General features: G+C 45.5%; 1 protein-coding gene across 2 annotated transcripts in view; it reads right to left on the reverse strand.

Annotated features, from left to right (window-relative positions):
* ttyh1 (tweety family member 1) overlaps window positions 1–20,217 on the reverse strand; it is a 48,465-nt gene that overhangs the window by 14,098 nt on the left and 14,150 nt on the right. For both annotated transcript variants that reach the window (XM_028821949.2, XM_028821948.2), the window contains exons 3-10: window positions 18,338–18,449; window positions 17,979–18,250; window positions 17,671–17,766; window positions 13,726–13,798; window positions 8,691–8,766; window positions 6,964–7,019; window positions 2,073–2,165; window positions 1,795–1,887 (exon numbers count right to left, since the gene is read on the reverse strand). In XM_028821949.2, coding sequence (XP_028677782.1) covers window positions 1,795–1,887; window positions 2,073–2,165; window positions 6,964–7,019; window positions 8,691–8,766; window positions 13,726–13,798; window positions 17,671–17,766; window positions 17,979–18,250; window positions 18,338–18,449 — 871 coding nt within the window. The remainder of the gene's footprint in view (window positions 1–1,794; window positions 1,888–2,072; window positions 2,166–6,963; window positions 7,020–8,690; window positions 8,767–13,725; window positions 13,799–17,670; window positions 17,767–17,978; window positions 18,251–18,337; window positions 18,450–20,217) is intronic.

The following is a 20,217-nucleotide window of genomic DNA, read 5'->3' on the forward strand; positions in this document are numbered from 1 at the left end:
ACAGTTGGTGCTTTGCAAACATTAGCACTGCTGTTGAGAATCCAGTAGCAAATGGTGTAGAAATAAGGTAGCAGGAACTTACCAAAAAGAAAAAAAAAATATAAGAAATAAGAAAAATGACAGAGGGTTCTAATCATTACATTTTGTGTGATGTGCCTCTTTAATGAGAAATTAAACTCATTAAATTTAAATTAAATTCGGTAGATAGATAGATAGATAGATAGATACTTTATTAATCCCAATGGTCACTGGGAAGCTAAAAACTCCAAAAATTGTGTAAATAAAAAATAACAAAGTCAGTTAAAAGAGGCCACACTGAACTCCCAGGACCCGAGTTTGAGACCCCCGTGTGACAGTCAATGGGCTCTAATAGGATTAGCGCTTCCTCTGTCCGCCCTTGTTTTTATTTCCCCTTTTTTTAGTTTGTAAATGTCCTTCATTCTGTTAAACTGTTGGTTACATACGCCATGTGTTGGAATGAAAAATGCAATGCATTTTATTAATGTATGTGGCAGACGCCTTGGGCTGGCGCCCTTGTGTGAGTGCCTGGTGAGTGACGTCGTCAGCATTGTGAGCTGCTGCGACTCTCCGTTCACTTCATTTCAGATGACACGTCTGCACTTTGGGTTAAGTTGGCGGGCCATCGTGGACTGGGCCAGCTAGTATCATATTATACCCTGGAATACGGCAGAGCTTTGTAGATGCATACTGTGCAGGTCAAAAAAAAACTGGCAGTGTGCACGGGTTCAAAACACTTTTTAGTATTCCAAGGTTTATTTGCCAAGAGGAAGCCACATTATCTCATTTTGTGACGCTGTTTCTCCTGGTGAGGGTCGTGGTGACAGCAGGCCAAGAAGATTGGCCCAAACTTCCCTGTCCCCAGCTACACATTCCAGCTCTTCTTTAAGAATTCCCAGGCATTCCAGAGTCAACTGAGAGACTGAATCCCTCCAGTGTGCCCTTGGTCTGCCATAGGGTCTCCACCCAGTGGGACACGTCTGGAGCAATTCTAGGGGTCGCCACCTGTGGGGAGGGGGTGGGCATCCTTATGACATGCCCAGACCGTCTCAATTGGTTCCTCTCGACTCTTCTCTGAGGCTCTCCGGAAATCGCTGAGCTTCTCCCCCCATCTTGGAGTGTCAGCCCGGCCACCCTGTGAACAAACCTGAATTCTGCTACTTGTAGTCGCGAGCTAATTCAGTCGGTCTTCACCCACTGCTGATGACCGTAGGTGAGGACAGGGATGTGGATCAACTTGATCGTCTTTAGACTCGGCTCCTGTTTCACCACCATGGACCGGTACAGTGCCTGCCGAACAGCTGCCGCCACTCCAGTCCACTTGTCAGTCTCACACTCCCTTTACCCGTCACTCGTGAACAAGATCCTGAGATACTTGAACTCCTACGCTAAGAGCTGCTGTTGTCCCCTGATGTGGAGAGAGCAATCCCAGCCTGACCTCAGATTTGGAGGTGCTGGTCCTCATCCCAGCCACTTCACAAGCGCGCAGTCAGATGTGACAAAGAGGACCACACCATCTGCCCAAAAGTGACAATGCTACCCCTAATCTCCCAACTGGATGCCCTCACATCCTTGGCTGTGCCTTGATATCCTGTCCATGACCACCACAAACAGGAGCAGTGACGAGACACACAGCCATGCACGATTGACACTGGACAACTCCAAGCTGTGCCACCAGGCTGCCCACAATATATCAAAGTAAAACTGAACGTTCGGGGCACTACAAACCACGTGAAACACCGGCAAGACAGTGCAGCAGCGCCGGCAGACACCCACCTTGTTGAGCCCCCTGCAGTTCAGCAGAGCCACCAGCTGGTGGAAGTTGCCCTCAGTTGTGTTCAGAATCCGTTGCACGTCATAGAGGCTTTTCTAAAAATCAGAGTCAAAAATAAAAGAAGACCCCAGTCAGTGCCACTCTGAGCCGACACAAAGCCGCACAAAAAAAGGAGGGGTTGGCACTGGAACCACCAGGCTCCACCGTATCAAAGGCGGCATTGTCCATCTGGTGAGTAGAAAAGACAAATAAATAAATAAATAAAAGCTGACTGACTAACCTCGGCCAGGGGGAACTCGGCCAGAGCCGCTCTCTCCAGTCCGTCCAGCTGGGAGTGGATGTTGGACAGCAGCCGCTGGCAGTGAGTCAGGCTCTGCAAGACAACAGAGGACAGCTAGAACCCGCATCCCAGTGACCTGCTCCACGGTGCCCACCCTTACGATGATGTCACACGAGTAGACGCGGGCAGCTACAGCTCGGAGACGGCAGGAATGGACGGGTGAATGACTTGGCAGACCTCTTAAATTTTTGTCTCTTTCCATTGTGAGGTCTTCATTCAAATCCCAATAATATTCAAAAGGCTCCTTCAACCAGTTAAGGGTTGCAGGTGGGCTTATGGTGGCACCAACCCTGGACAGGGGGGGCAGTTCACAGTAAAGCCCACTCACCCCAGCTTCAATGAGTATGGTTCATGATAACCAGGAATGAAAAAATGACCACCTAACAGCCCAGGGTGGCTTGATGATTATGTGAGGCAGCAGCACCAGACTGGCTTGGGGTGCTGGCTCTGTGGACTGTGCCACAAAGTCACTCATGTTAGTGTTATTAGTGGCTGTCAGATGGCTTGGAAAACAACTGCAAGAATAAGTAAGTGAAGCCTTTGGAATTCCGTGGATCTCTTTCCTGTTCGGGACGCCAAATGGATGGAAGGACTTCAGGGGGAGAGCACCCACAAGGCACTACCTTCCATGGGACACTACAGTGCAGCCCTCCTGGACGGCTGTGGCACCACGAATTCCCACAGGGCACACATGGGAGTTGGGAGTTTGGCACAGCTGTGTTGGGTTCTGTGGGGGCCGCTAGGGGGAGCTGTAGAACCCTACTTTGGGTTTCCATCACACCTGGGAGCAGTTCCAGTTGATCCTGATGAGCCACCTGCAACGCTCCCAGATGTGACATAAAAGGAGCCGCCTCACTCCAATCGAGGAGCCAGAGTCGGGAGGAAGAGGGACGAGGTTTACTGGAGGAGGAGGAGGAGGAGGAGGAGGAGTGGTGGCGAAGAAGAGAAAGATTATGCTGTAGACGGTGCTTCTGGGTGCTGGTAGGGAGAAAAGCTCCCCATTTGTAAATAAATGTGTGTGTTGCTGAACCTGTGGGCTCTGTGGCCATTGTGTCCGGGGTTTGGGGAGCTGTAGGCCCCCTGATCTCCACACTCTGCATTGATTCCAAATAAGATGTGCTCTGATCTTCATCTACACCTCCAAGTCTGGAGAAGCCCAGTCTGACTCAACTCCTAACACACACACAGTTGGACTTGTCATATCTCCATTGAGCACACTGAGCCATCATTCAAAGTGCAGGCTGAACAAAGTAAGTGGGCCTTGAGGACATCTGCAAGGTGTTTCAGTGAAGGAGATGGGACTGGAAGGGTGGATTGCTCAGGTGCCTTTCCATTCAAGTAGAGACGGGCAAAGCCTGGTGACCAACAGATCTGATCTCCTCAAGAACATGTGAACCATGACTCCCTCCACACACCTGTCACTGGACCTTACAAGTCACATCTCAGAGATGAATGAAGCTGTAAAGACCTGAGTGTTCATCGATCAACAGTAAGACAAATTGTCTACACATGGAGAAACTTCCAGACTGTAGCTACTAGGAGTGAGGAAGAGGAGTCGGAGGAGGTTGGGAGCATGAGCTGATTACAGCGTTTTGCTGCACCCACCACACGGTGAACCACCCAGATTGAGATCCAAGGGCAGCCATGGAATGGGTGACACCTCAGCACCACACTGGAACAGTGTGAGGTTTGTTACAGTGACTGGAGTGCCAATCCTGCCACCAACCCCCACGTTTTACCTGTAAGTTGGGGGACGTGTTTGCAGGGCTGGGTGCTGGTTAACGTCACACCAATTGAAGGTTAAAGGCTTTGCTCAAGGACCCAACAGAGCGGAGGCACTTCTGGCGTTTACAGGATTCCAGACTGCTGGCACAGATCCCTAGTCTCAGAGCCACCACTCCACCCTCCATGGACTGGGAGTGGATGTCCTGTAAAGGTCACTGCAAAAGCACGAAGGACAATCCCAAAAGAGGTAAAGAACCCATGGGTGACAATAAAAGACCTCCGGGAAAATCTACAAATCTGTAAAAGTCTCGGTATCAGAAACACACTGAACAAGATTGGTGTTCATGGAAGGACACCACCGAGGAAACCAAAACAACTGGAACGCATCTGAAGTTGGCCCAAGACCACCTGGATGTTCCACACTGTTCTGTGCACAAATGTCACAAATGTTGAACCTTTTGCCACAAATTCACAATGCTATGATTGGAGGGTAATGGGCAGTGCACACCAACCCCAAAAACTTCATCCCACCTGTGAAGAACGGTGGAAGGAGCATCAAGGTTTGGGCCTGGAAGCCTTGCAAGCATCAAGAAGTTTAAGGAATTCAAAGGTACACCAAGACATTCAAGGGCAGCAGTCCATGACCTCAAGCTTAAGGCAAGTTGGTTGATTCAACCAGACAACAAGCCAACAGACACAAGTCAACTAAAGAAAAAGAAGAATGTCCTGACCCTAACCCAACTGAGATGCTGTAGCATGACCTGAACAGTCCAGACAGCCCAGAAATATCGATACAGTCATATGAAAAAGTTTGGAACCCCCTCTCAGCCTTCATAATAATTGACTCTCCTTTCAACAATAAAGATAACAGTGGTCTGTCTTTCATTTCCTAGGAACATCTGAGTACTGCGGTGTTTTCTGAACAAAGATTTTTAGTGAAGCAGTATTTAGTTGTATGAAATTAAATCAAATGTGAAAAACTGGCTGTGCAAAAATGTGGGTCCCCTTATCATTGTGCTGATTTGAATGCCTGTCACTGCTCAATGCTGATTACTTACAACACCAAATTGGTTGGATGAACCTGTTAAGCCTTGAACTTCATAGACATGTGTGTCCAATCATGAGATATAAAGGTATTTAAGGTGCTCAATTACAAGTTGTGCTTCCCTTTGACTCTCCTCTGAAGAGTGACAGCATGGGATCCTCAAAGCAACTCTCCAAAGTTCTGAAAACAAAGATTGTTGAGTCTCCAGGTTTAGGGGAAGGCTACAAAAAGCCATCTCAGAGGTTTAAACTGTCAGTTTCTGTAACTGTAAGGAATGGAATCAGGAAATGGAAGGCCACAGGCACAGTTGCTGTTAAACCCAAGTCTGGCAGGCCAAGACAAATCCAGGAGCGGCATATGAACAGGATTATGAGAATGGTTACAGACAACCCACAGATCACCTCCAAAGACCTGCAAGAACATCTGGCTGCAGATGGTGTATCTGTACATCGTTCTACAATTTAGCGCAATTTGCACAAAGAACATCTGTATGGCAGGGTGATGAGAAAGAAGCCCTTTCTGCACTCACGCCACAACAGAGTCACTTGTTGTATGCAAATGCTCATTTAGACAAGCCAGATTCATTTGGGAACAAAGTGCTTTGGACTGATGAGACAAAAATGGAGTTATTTGGTCAAAACAAAAAGCGCTTTGCATGGCGGAAGAAGAACACCGCATTCCAAGAAAAACACCTGCTACCTCAAATGTGGTGGAGGTTCTATCATGCTGTGGGGCTGTGGGGCTGTGTGGCTAGTTCAGGGACTGGGGCCCTTGTTAAAGTCGAGGGTCGGATGAATTCAACCCAATATCAACAAATTCTTCAGGATAATGTTCAAGCATCAGTCACAAAGTTGAAGTTACACAGGAGTTGGATATTCCAACAAGACAACGACCCAAAACACAGTTGGAAATCTACAAAGGCATTCATGCAGAGGAAGAAGTACAATGTTCTGGAATGGCCGTCACAGTCCCCTGACTTGAATATCATTGAAAATCTATGGGATGATTTGAAGCAGGCTGTCCATCAAATTGAACTGAGCTGGAGAGATTTTGTATGAAGAATGGTGAACAATATCTCCATCCAGAATCCAGACACTCATCAGATGCTATAGGAGGACAGCGTCTAGAGGCTGTTAGATTTACAAAAGGAGGCTCAACTAAGTATTGATGTCATATCTCTGTTGGGGTGCCCACATTTATGCACCTGTCTAATTTTGTTATGATGCATATTTTCTGTTAATCCAATACACTTCATGTCACTGCTGAAATCCTACTGTGTCCATAAGGCATGTCAGATATTAAAAGGAAGTTGCTACTTTGAAAGCTCAGCCAATGAGGAACAAAAATCCAAAGAATTAAGAGGGGTTCCCAAACTTTTTCATATGACTGTAAATTGAAACTGATTTGTAGGGAGCAGTGGTCCAAAATACATGCATGAAACTGACGAAAGACCACCAGAGCTGCCCCCTGCCTACCACCCTTCTGTTTGGCACACAGTTGTTTACTCACACTGGATTTTACCATGACTGCAAAACCCAATTTTGGCCACAGGATCCTTTAGTGCCACACGGACTCTGAAAGTGATGCAAAAACATTAGCGGGGGGGGGGTTGCAGGAATTCTAAGCAAGGCCAGCAAACTGGGGGAAAATTAAACAAAAGACTGCAATCAACAAAAGCTCCAATTGGCTCAGGTGTTTCCTAGCAATGGTAAACAAGAGGCGGGGCAGTGGGCGTGGCCCACAGCAAGACAGAGGCACCATAAATAATGATACTTTACTTTATTTGCCATTTACCATTTCTTGTGTACAGAATTTATTTTTCGCATACCCCCAACTTAACCAGAGTTTTAGGGTGGGAGCGAAGGGTCCGCTATTCCTACAGCACCCCTGGAGCCACTGCTGGTTACAGGCCTTGCTCAAGGGGCCAACAGAATAGCGTTCCTTCCATCACAGCCGGGATTTGAACCAGCAACCTTCAAGTTACCAGATCCTTAAACCACAGAGCCACCATTCCACCAAAGACATAAAGAGCGAGGGGTTAGGGGGAGAGGACCATCATACCTGCTGGAAGGGGCCACTGGGGTCCTGGTTACAGGTCAAGTAATATTCCAACGCACCTGAAATGCAGCAGCAAGTTAATAAGAGACTGAGGGTGGCCATATACAACCCACCAAACTTGAGCCCACCCCACCACCAAACAGAAACGTTTTAAGGGAATTGGAAATTGAAATCATCAAAATACGTGAATTTTGGAATGAGGTATTAGGGTAGTCACAAATCATTTGAAATAGACAGAGCAGAATGAAACCAATCAGGACTGTTTTTCTATCATACATTTACAATTTTAGACTTGAATTTAAACACATGCCGACATTATCAAGACCACTTAATCCAATTCAAGGGGCAAGACCAGCCCTGGGAGGGTAACCAGCCTAACGTAGAGCACACCGAAGCACGTGGAGATGATCAACCAACTGGCACATCTATGGGATGTAGGAGGAAAACCCACATGGACAACAAGTGGACCCCACTCAGACAGCAGAATTTGACTTCGGCATGCTGGATCTGCATCACCATTATGCCAGCCTGTTCTGAGAACAGGCCATTCAGCACAACAAAGTGTGCCAGTCCCATCCACTAAATTCTTTCAAGATAACATCAAATTGAGTTTTGAGGGACCCTAAAGTCCTGCTGTCCACCACACTATGTGGTCACTTCCTAACAAGTCTCTACCTGTACCCCCATGTTCGTGTTGACCTGAGATTCAGTTTCATTCAAAGTCCCCGCCAGCTGTCCATTTGTGACATGCGCCACACTGAAGAGACACCCTGGGAGATGAAGCAGTTTGGACCGAGTGCTGACGTGTGTGTGCACTCCGATGGACCATTCATGTTGGCTACCTCTTTGTGCCAATGCTGCTGGGATTGAAGGATAAAAAGCAGACTGAAAAATCAATGGATGGATGGATGGACGTTGAAGAAGACCCACCGATGCACTTTCTGGGTTGGGGTCATTTCCAGGTGCGTGACAGGAGTCAGCCCTGTAGATGGCACCAGCGTGTCACTCACTCACTCACATGCTGATCGCGTGTAGAAGGAGTGGGAGACTCTAAAGCAGGGGTGGGCAAAGTCGGTCTTGGAGGGTCCGCAGGTTTCTGTTCCAAGCCAAGTTCTTCATGAGAGGTCACTTATTGCTGTCAAAGCACTTACTGCTCGAGCAGCGTTTTTATGCTTCATTTAAGCTGCCTGTCTTGCTAAGACCCCCCACCCCACTTTAATTGCTAGTCCTGTTTCTGCTTTTATGGCTTCTCATTAGCAATAAAAAGCAAATGACTAAGGAAGCAGCAGTCCTTCCTTGGGTCCATTTCCATCTTGAACATCTGGTTTAGTCAAATATTTATAAGGAGTGTGAAGAGAGAAAAGTGAAGGACTGAGAATTGCAAATCCACTTCAGGCTACAAAGCATTCAGGTGATATTTTGGAATGAAAAAAATAATCTACAACATAAGAGTAACCTGACATGGCAGGACAAAAACACAAACAAACCAATGAAATGAAATCCCACCTGTTACTGGGATGGACAGATGAGTGTCTAAGGAAGTAATCGGGTTGAAGGAAAAGCCCCTCCAAGACTGACTTTGCCCACTCCTGCTCTAAACCATGGAGAAAATGCAACATCTACACCTAATTCCACCTACTCTGGAATCTAAAGTGGGTTCACTACCTGCTGACCCACCATGCCACCCTGCAGGTGTGTCACAAAACCAACACCCATGGAGGCGCTCTTACCTGGACTGGAGCCCAGACTGATCTGTGTTGCGTTCAGAATAAAACTGTCCGGGTCCACGCAGAAGTCGCTGAGGGCCTGGAAGAGAAGAGATGAGAAACATAAGAAGAGGGCGCTGGGGCTGGTGGTGAAAGGCCATGTCACATGAAGTGACTTTTCCCGTGGTTTTCTGTCCCCTACTTTGTTTATGTAACCTTAGCGAGTCGGAGGCAGTTGGCGGTGCGCTCCCATGAAGGCCACTCGTCTGATGTGACAAACCCGACGCCTCACTCCAACTGGTCTGTGACTCGCGGCAATAAAATCAAACTCTTTAGTCATAAGGGTGGCCTCTGGGTGTGCATGAGAGCTGAAGACCAATGAGCACTCACCTGAGGGATGTCACACACATGCGCACGGGAGACAGTTTAGGGGCTCAAATAACTGGGTTTCTCCGCCAGACCAGGGGTTGGCGCTGTTCTCTAACACTTTCTCCTCTGCAGACCATCAGAAGAGCCCACATTCTAGAACATTAGAACACTCGAGACGAGAACAGGCCACTCAGCCCACCAAAGCTCGCCAGTCCTGTCCACTTATTTCTTCCAAAAAAACATCAAGTCGAGTTTTGACAGTCCCTAAACTTTTACTCTATACCACACTACTTGGTCGCTTATTCCAAGTGTCTATCGTTCTTTGTGTAAAGAAAAACTTCCACAAGTTTGTGTGAAATTTACCCTTAACAAGTTTCCAACTGTGTCCCCGTGTTCTTGGTGAACTCATTTTAAAGTCACAGTCTCATTCCATTGGACTGGTTTCCTTCAAAATTCTAAACACTTCAGTCAGGTCACTTCTTAATTTTCTTTTGCTTAAACTGCAAAGGCTCAGCTCTTTAATTTTTCCTCATAATTCATCCCCTGTACCCTCTGAATCAGCCTCGTCGCTCTTTTCTGGACCTTCTCTTGTGCTGCTATGTCCTTTTTGTAGCCTGGAGACCAAAACTGCACCCAGGACTCCAGATGAGGCCTCACCAGTGTGTTATAAAGACTTGAGAAGAACCTCCTGTGACTTGTACTCCACACATCAAGGCGCTATATAAACTGACATTCTGTTAGCCTTCTTAATTGCTTCTGAACACTGTCGGGAAGTCGATAGCTTAGAGTCCACTATGACTCCTAAATCCTTCTCCTAAGGTGGACTCTCGATTTTCCGACCGCCCATTGTGTATTCAAACCTCACATTTTTACTTCCTATGTGTAATTCTTAACATTTACTGACATTAAATTTCATTAGCCACAAATCTACCAAAACCTGTCTGCTAACCAAGTCCTTCAGTAATGATATAACGGATTCCAAATTATCTGCTAATCCTCCTATCTTGGTATCGTCTGCAAACTTAACCAGCTAGTTATTTATATTCCTATCTAAATCATTTATAAATATGAAAAATAGCAGTAGCCGCAGCACTGCCCCCTGCTGGTCACCACTCTTAACATCAGCCAGTTCTGAAGAGGGTCCTCACACCATCACCCTCTGCTTCCTGTGTCTGAGCCAGTTCTGCACCCATCTAAAAACATCACCCTGAACTGCCACTTCTTTTAGTTTGATGGCCACCCTCTCATGTGGAACCGCGTCAAATGCTTTCTCAAGAGGTGTCCCTTCCACTTCCTTTCCCTTAAAACCCTTCTCTTCCTGCCTGCCAACTATATAACAGCCATGTTTATTGTTGGACCCCAGTTCTGTTTTGGACTCAAGTCTGTAAAGACGTGCCAAGTATGTGGGTTGGAAACTCCAACTCTTTCTGCTTGTTGTCTCTCTATCTGACAAGATACAACATACAATAACGCAGCGATGAGTAAGAATCATGGGTGCTTTGGACTCCTCAAACAGAAGAGAAGCTTGTCTGTCCAATGTCTGAATGGATTAGTAGCAGTTTTCTCAAACTAAATAAGGAGAAAACAGAAATTTTAGTGATTGGCAAAAATGGATATAATGAGGATATTAGAAATAAACTTGATACATTAGGCTTGAAAGTCAAGACAGAGGTAAAGAATGTAGGGGTAACTATTGACTCTGATCTGAATTTTAAATCAAATATTAATCAGATTACTAGATAGATAGATAGATAGATAGATAGATAGATAGATAGATAGAGTGCATCCATAAAGTATTCACAGCGCATCACTTTTTCCACCTTTTTTTATGTTACAGCCTTATTCCAAAATGGATTAAATTCGTTTTTTTCCTCACAATTCTACACACAACACCCCATAATGACAACGTGCAAAAAATGTTTATTTGAGGTTTTTGCAAATTTATTAAAAATAAAAACATTGAGAAATCCCATGTCCATAAGTATTCACAGCCTTTGCCATGAAGCTCAAAATTGAGCTCAGGTGCCTCCTGTTTCCCCTGATCATCCTTGAGATGTTTCTGCAGCTTCATTGGAGTCCACCTGTGGTAAATTCAGTTGACTGGACATGATTTGGAAAGGCACACACCTGTCTATATAATGTCCCACAGTTGACAGTTCATGTCAGAGCACAAACCAAGCATGAAGTCAAAGGAATTGTCTGTAGACCTCCGAGACAGGATTGTCTCGAGGTACAAATCTGGGGAAGGTTACAGAAAAATGTCTGCTGCTTTGAAGGTCCCAATGAGCACAGTGGCCTCCATCATCCGTAAGTGGAAAAAGTTTGAAACCACCAGGACTCTTCCTAGAGCTGGCCGGCCATCCAAACTGAGCGATCGGGGGAGAAGGGCCTTAGTCAGGGAGGTGACCAAGAACCCGATGGTCACTCTGTCAGAGCTCCAGAGGTCCTCTGTGGAGAGAGGAGAACCTTCCAGAAGGACAACCATCTCTGCAGCAATCCACCAGTCAAGCCTGTATGGTAGAGTGGCCAGACAGAAGCCACTCATTAGTAAAAGGCACATGGCAGCCCGCCTGGAGTTTGCCAAAAGGCACCTGAAGGACTCTCAGACCGTGAGAAAGAAAATTCTCTGGTCTGATGAGACAAAGATTGAACTCTTTGGTGTGAATGCCAGGTGTCACGTTTGGAGGAAACCAGGCGCCGCTCATCACCAGGCCAATACCATCCCTACAGTGAAGCATGGTGGTGGCAGCATCATGCTGTGGGGATCTTTTTCAGCGGCAGGGACTGGGAGACTAGTCAGGATAAAGGGAAAGATGACTGCAGCAATGTACAGAGACATCCTGGATGAAAACCTGCTCCAGAGCGCTCTTGACCTCAGACTGGGGCGACGGTTCATCTTTCAGCAGGACAACGACCCTAAGCACACAGCCAAGATATCAAAGTAGTGGCTTCAGGACAACTCTGTGAATGTCCTTGAGTGGCTCAGCCAGAGCCCAGACTTGAATCTGATTGAACATCTCTGGAGAGATCTTAAAATGGCTGTGCACCGACGCTTCCCATCCAACCTGATGGAGCTTGAGAGGTGCTGCAAAGAGGAATGGGTGAAACTGGCCAAGGATAGGTGTGCCAAGCTTGTGGCATCATATTCAACAAGACTTGAGGCTGTAATTGCTGCCAAAGGTGCATCGACAAATTATTGAGCAAAGGCTGTGAATACTTATGGACATGGGATTTCTCAGTTTTTTTATTTTTAATAAATTTGCAAAAACCTCAAGTAAACTTTTTTCACGTTTTCATTATGGGGTGTTGTGTGTAGAATTCTGAGGAAAAAAATGAATTTAATCCATTTTGGAAGAAGGTGAGGCCTATAACAGAAGGTGAGGGGACGCTGGCGCACGCATGTTGTTGCCGCTCCTCCCTGTAAACAACACTTTTCTAAGTGCCTTGAGCATGGGAAAGGCGCTATATAAATAAAATGTATTAAGGCTGTAACATAACAAAATGTGGAAAAAGTGATGCGCTATGAATACTTTCCAGATGCACTGTAGATAGATAACCAGCCCGTGGCTCCCCGTTCATTCTGGTGCTCTGCCCTGTACATCTTAACACCTCAAATATGAAAGGCGCTCTAAAACTGATGGATCGATATGAGGATAGAGAGGGTGCTGGAGAGCAAGAAGGCTAAATAACAGGAGCTGGTTCAGGGCTGCTGCTGTAGGACGAGGCACAGGACAAGGCGCTTGCCACCAGAGGTGAGCTGTAGGACGTTTGTTGGTTGATCCGAGCAGAAGATGCCCCCAGGCTGCTATGCTTGAACCATTTTTCCCCCCTCTGGCTTATGTTGGCTTTCTATTTTATTATTATTTTTGAATTACTTCTCATGTTTTTGTGTCCTTTCTGTTGTATTTGTTTATCACTTATTGTACGTCTTCTTTATCTTTAAACGTGCGCACATTCCTTGTGTTTTGTGGGTGGAGCCACAGGAGGTGGGGCCACTCTGGTGTTGCTGCTGCTGGCTCCTCCCACCACCTTTATATTGAGGTCAGACAGAAGCGTCCCACTGTGATGTACTGATTGTTGTAGGAGTTGTGTGTGTGATGGGTGTCTTGACCAACGTCATCCGCGGCCCACCTGCAACACCAGCACCGCCCACCTGCAATGCCACCAATGCCCACACGCTGAGAAATGCTGGTCTAGGGTCTTCCCATGATCAGATGAGGGAGTTGTGTAAATTACAGCAGAGTTTGGACCCTCGGTGTGTATTTGTATTCTGTACACACACACACACACACACGCACACACACAGATTATGAGCTTTATTAATTGGATTTGTTTCGTTTTATTCACTATCATTGATTATTGTTTGAATACAACATGAAGTAATATTTTTCTAGTTTGTAGGAGGTTGTGTTGTAATCTGGCTTTCTGCACAGACCACAAGGCTGTGATTTGCTCTCCTTGGCTCCGTGTGAACTGAAGTTTGACCGACTGATTGACTTCGAGCTCCAGCACAATAAAGACAACGCCGTGCGGTGAGGCTGAGTCCCCGACAGATGAAACAAAACAAATTCATCAGTTCCGTGATACAAAGACAATGCTGTCGTAGAACAATGCAGTAGTGTTTTCTTTGGGCACCGGCGCACACAAAGCCCCCAATGTCTGTCCCTCCGTCTGCCCATCTCTTACTTACCACTGCCGCCGCACTTTCCAGTCCCAATGATCCCCAGCTCAAGATGAGAGATACCCAGGCGAAGATGGTCATCCTGAAAGAAATTCAAAAAGGGGGTGTAAAGACGGGGAAGGTTCAGTAGAAGACAATCCCTGTTAGCCCCCTCAGGACATGTTGGGCCACCACAGGGGGAGGAAACAGTGAGACCACTGAGTGGCTGAAGTTGGCAGGTTTGACTCTGTGTCTTCTTTCTAAAAATGATCTGGCTGTTGAACAATTGAAAATGTCAGCTGAACAGCTGCATTGTGACCCAGGAGCAACAAACTGGGGGATGTAACTGGTTAAAGGATGAGGTGGTCTGTAAAAACCAGTCCTGTGTGGAAGGCAATGGTCTCTCTGATCCACAAGGCTGGACAAAGCTGGCAGCACTGGGAGGATTCTGTGTTTTGATTTCTCCTGCGCCTTCAGTGTCTTCCAGCCCTCCCTGTTAAGGGGTCGCCTCGAGATCTGCAGGTGGATGAGCCTGGGGGTCCTGATGGTGGACGATCTGCAGTGTGTGAGACTCAAGGACTGTGTGAGGAACACTGGAGCAGCACAAGACACAGGCCGGTCTGCTCTTCTCTACACTCTGAACACCTCAGACTTGAAATATAACAGCAGGTCAGGTCACCCGCAGAAATTCTCAGATGATTCTGCACTTATGGGGTCTACACAAGACAGAGGAGAGGAGTCCGGGGGAGAACTTTGAGAACTGTCTGCAACTTAACATCAGCTAAACCAGAGAACTGCTGATTGACTTTCACCACAACAAAGAGCCTCAGTGTCCGGTCAGTATTCAGGGTCTGGATGTGGAGGTGGTCCACTCCTACAAGTACTTGGTGGTCCACATTAATGACAGGTTGGACTGGTCAGAACACAGAGGAACTCTATAAGATAAGGCAGAGTCGGCTCTTTTTTCTTAGAATGCTGTGTTCCTCTAATGTGGGAAGTGACATCCTTCACATCTTCTACAACTCTGGGGTGGCTGGTGGGATTTTCTACACTGTAACATCACTTCAAGAGCAGCCCACCAAATTGACAGGCTAATTAAAAGGGCTGCCACAATTATGGGACACACTCTGGACCCCCTGGAGGTCATAGCGAATGACAGAATTAAAACAAAACTGAGTGCCATTATGACTAAAGCTGCACATCCTCTCTGTGACACTCCAACACTGACGGATTTCAGACAGCGAATCGTTCAGCAGGAGTGGGTTAAGAAACGATATGGGGGGCTGCTTCATACAAACAGTAATACACCTGCATAATGCATCACTGGGACTGGTACTGCCAAGCACCAGGCTCTGGGGATGCTTCTCTGCAGCAGGCTCCTGGACAGAAGATTTAAATTTCACAGCAAGACAGAAAGCCAAAGCTTTACAGGAATGGCATGAAAAATAGCAAATGTGAATGTCCTGGAGTGGCCGAGTCAGAGTCCGGACCTCAATCCACTGGAGAATTCACAAAGGCTGTTCACTCACCATCACCATGACACCTGGCAGAGCTCGAGCAGATATGTGAAGGAGAAGAAGAAGAAGAAGAAGAGGAAGACAAAGAAGTAGAATGGTGGGGGGAGGGGGGGGGTTAAGAATGTCACAGTCCAGATGTGCAAAGCTGACAGGGAGATGAGACCTGAGCACACAGACTCATGGCAGCCATGGCTGCCGTCTTCTTAACACTGACATGAAGGAGGTGAACACTTATATGATCAGGTACATTGTGTTTTGTGTTTGTAATTAATTTAGACCACCTTACGTGTTGATATTAAAGGGTCTTTGTCTGCTGATCAGCATCAAAAAAGCTAATAGATAGATAGATAGATAGATAGATAGATAGATAGATAGATAGATAGATAGATAGATAGATAGATAGATAGATAGGAAAGGCACTATATGATAGATAGATAGATAGATAGATAGATAGATAGATAGATAGATAGATAGATACTATATACAGTAGATAGATAGATAGATAGATAGATAGAGATAGATAGATAGATTATATATAATAAATATTCATTTTAGATAGATAGATAGATAGATAGATAGATAGATAGATAGATAGATACTATATACAGTTGATAGATAGATAGATAGATAGATAGATAGATAGATAGATAGATACTATATACAGTAGATAGATAGATAGATAGATAGATAGATAGAGATAGATAGAGATAGATAGATAGATTATATATAATAAATATTCATTTTAGATAGATAGATAGATAGATAGATAGATACTATATACAGTTGATAGATAGATAGATAGATAGATAGATAGATAGATAGATAGATAGATAGATAGATAGATAGATAGATAGACAGTGTAGCATGCAGCTGGGGCCCTTGCCTGGCTGGGATACCTCCACAATGGAAGGACCGAGGGGGAGCAAGCGTGACCGGAGTGTTACCTCCCATGGGACGCTAGTTGGCAACCCCCCTGGGTTGTAGCAGTGCCTCAGACTCCTAAAGGGCTTCATGGGAGTTGGAGTTTGGTGCGGTCCTGTTGGGATCCGCAGGCGCCGCTAGGGGGTGCAGGATCTGCTGAGCCCTTTTGGGCAGTTCTTCTAGGCCTAGAGCACTTCTGGGTGCAGTAAAAAAGAAGCCAGCAACCACTACTTGAGGAGTGGAGGAGAAAGAAAGAAAGAAAGAAAGAAAGAAAGAAAGAAAGAAAGAAAGAAAGAAAGAAAGAAAGAGAAAGAAAGAAAGAAAATTGTGTTGGTGCTTTGTGCTTTGGACTGTGCTGGGCTTGTGGGAAACAGGGAAGGCGTTTCCCACGAGGTAAAGGAAAAAATAAAACTTGTGTCCCATGCTTGTTTGTGTACATTAAACGCAGCATATTAAAGACAGATATGAAATACACTACATTACAATTAAACAGACAATTAGATAGATATAAAATGAAAGGTAGTATATAATAGAGGTAGATAAGAAAGATACATGCTAGGTATATAGCTAATGAAGAGATATGAAAGACAATACATAACAATTAAATAGAAAGACAGACAATTACACATAAACTGAAAGGCACTATATAATAGAGGTAGATAAGAAAGACTGTATAATAGATAAATAGATAGATAGACAGTAAAAGTGTGAAAGGCGCTATATGTTAGATGGTACGATGCACAGGTTTGAAAGGTATTGTAACATCCAGAGAGAGAGATGAATGAAACGTGGAGTCTCATCGGTGGATGCGAAGAGCTTGGCTGAGTATGAATGGCCCCACATAAAGGTCGAACAGGACACGCACTACATAATACATAGACATGAAAGGCACTATCTGCAGTGGGCTGGCACCCTGCCCGGGGTTTGTTTCCTGCCTTGCGCCCTGTGTTGGCTGGGATTGGCTCCAGAAGACCCCTGTGACCCTGTAGTTAGGATATAGCTGGTTGGATAATGGATGGATGGATGGATGGATGAAAGGCACTATATAGAAGGTAGATGCAACAGAAGGTATGGCATACAGATGGACTCAAAAGTAAGAACTGACTGAGAGGTGTGAAACTCACTATATAATGTAGAAGATATGAAAGGCACTATATAGTATATTTATATGAAAGGACGTACATAATAGACACATAGGTATGACGGTCACTGCATAACAGGTACTTTACAAAGGCTTGTATTATAGTTATAAATGAAAGGCACTATATAATAAACAGAAATGAACAGGCATAAAGGCACTATATAATGGATGGCTAGATAAGACATGCGCTAAATAACAGATAGCTAGACATGAAAGGCACTATATAACTGACAGCTGTAACAGACACAGTGTCCAATACAGATGGACTAGAAAGGCATTGTGTTGAAATGGGAAGGGCGCTATATAAATAAAACATTATTTTATTATTATTATAAGAACTCCCCAATGATTAAATGTTGCAGAACAATAAAAAATGAGAGAATGTTCTGGACTTACACGATCAGCAGCCAGCGGGCCTGCTTCGCTAGACCCAGAAGGATGAATAAGCAGACAAGGAGATCGAGGAGGAGGAGCAGGATGAAGGTCAACCACCTAGAAGGGGGAGAACGAGAATTGTGATGAGGGGTCTGCTGTGCTAACTCCCTGCCCCTAGAACGTCACTGCTATTCCGTTTGTGAGGGGCCATCGGTCCTGAGTCTGAGTTGGTCCTGATAAAGTGGGGTTGGGGAATAAGGAGGACACAAAACCAAAGACACAATGCATTAGTGAAGTCCCCCCGCCCCAGCCCACCACCCTCAACTTGCCTGTAGTCTTCTATGAAGACCAACTTCTCGGCCACTCTGCCCACAGCACCAGTTTCACTCAAGCCATCTAGGGTGTTGTTCAGACGAGCGGCCAACTGGGACCCCAGCGAGACATCGAGGGGCAGCTCAGACAGCAGGCTGATCACTGTCTCTGACTGGCGGCGAGTGCTGCGGACCACTGCAATGAAGTTATTGGCCGGGGTGAAGGCTTCCTCCAGCCGAGTCAGTGGGTCTGACACGGCACGTTTGAGCAAGACCACCGTGTCGGAGATCTAAAACAGAGACGAGGCACCAACAGCAGCCGGTGAGACAGGCAAGGAGTGCGACACGTCAGACATGAACGGCCACGGCGGACTTACCAAGAGGTCAATGGAGCTCAGGGTCTGATTGGCTGTAGCAAAGGAGTAGGTCACCTGGTACAGTCCATCGTTAGCCTCGCTGTTGCCGTAGAAACCTATTCCAATGGCAGCACTGCAAGGGGGACAGAATTGACGTCAAAGGACTAGAAATGGATGACAACAAACATGAAGCTTCCAGAGCAGGACAGTGGGATACGAGAAATGAGGGACACTGCTGGGCAGAAACTCAACAGATCAGAGCTTGAAAATGGAGCTAATAACATAAGCTGGCAATGTGTGCCCACCTGCACCCTGAGGGTCTTAAAGGGGCCGGGGAGATCAGGAAACAAAAAAGGGAAATTGATTTGTCTTACTAAACAAACCTGAAGTCAAAACTAACAAAGGACTCAAGCAGAAAAGACAAAGAAGATCGGCAAATTAAACCAGACAACAAAAAAATAAAATAAAACTCAACAACATGCAGCAGACGGCTCTGTGTTTCATGCATGGCTAGGGTACTGGGAGCTGTGGGCCACCATCTTATATAGGCTCAAAACACGACCAACATGGCCAGCAGCAGGCGCCATAACTGTACACTGTTAAGCCCGTCGTCCTCGCTCACACTTGTGCTTTGTTAATTTAGAGGGTGGCCCTGCCTCCTTGGGCTCAGCAGACAGGCAGGACAGACAAGACACAAAGTGAACATCGTGAAACTTAACAGAAAACAAACATCGAAAACAATCACTAAACACAGAATAACTGAAAATCATCAGAGTACACAAGAAATACAACAAAACAAAATGAAAACAGAACTGATAACGTAAAGAACTAACCAGCAGCGGGAGATAACCGGAGTCAGGAAACTCAACACAGGAAGATCAAGAAAGGCCATCGTGAGAACCAAAACGCAAACAGAAGGAACGGCGGTCAACAGAGAGCCGCAGGGCTCAACGATAACGGAAGAACGTAAATCGCATGAATCACAAAGTTTTAATCCAAACTCAGATAGCGAATCGAGCGCCAAGGCGATGACCCTTTAAACCGTCGCGCAACATGACATCAACAATCCCGCACTCCTCAAAGAATACAAATACGACAGTTTCCATGTTTATCAAGAAATAAAAAACCCAGGAAAAAAATAAAGAAGACTGCAAATCATAAGACATTCGGCAATATCAAAAAAGAAAGAAGATCAAAAGAATACCGGTGACCAACACGGGACGGCAGCAAACGATTTCAAACACATCCCTGAAAAAAATTCCCACGTGTCACACAATCCACACGTCAAGCCCTCCAATCGTACGCTCACAACGTGCAGAATGCAGGTGAAATGTTATTAAATACATAACTTTGTAAAATGAAGGCAGTCCACAAACAGGAAGCTCCCTCACATGGAGTTGCGCTCTTGAATTGAGGACCCGCCTCCTCTTCCCCATTGGTCAACAGTCCTGTCTTTAACTCAAACGTGTGACCTTGTGTGAAGGGTCTTTCCGTTTCTGGGCTACTTTCCTTTTCTAGAGTTTATTTTTCACAATATTTTAGCAAAATAAAATGCACACGTTTTGCATGTCGTGAGCATCCGATTGGAGGATTTGACATGTGGATTGTGCGACACGAGAGAACGTCAGATATTTTATTTATTTCATTTGGTTTTTTTTTAAATTGTTTGCTGTTGTCGACCGTTGGTCACCTTTGGGTCCTGTTCTATCAGAAACTTCATTTCCTTGTCTCCTTTCTTCACGAAAACTTGAGTTAAAATATTTTTCTCAGCCACCATTACAAACGATGTGGGGTACGTAACAAATAAAAAATCTCACTTCTGACTGGAGTGTTCCTTTGATGTTTTGGTTGTTTGTTTTAAATATAATTCTATATATTACATGATATGATTTGATTTGAAG

This window comes from Erpetoichthys calabaricus, chromosome 16, assembly GCF_900747795.2.
Source record: "Erpetoichthys calabaricus chromosome 16, fErpCal1.3, whole genome shotgun sequence".
Classification (NCBI taxonomy): domain Eukaryota; kingdom Metazoa; phylum Chordata; class Cladistia; order Polypteriformes; family Polypteridae; genus Erpetoichthys; species Erpetoichthys calabaricus.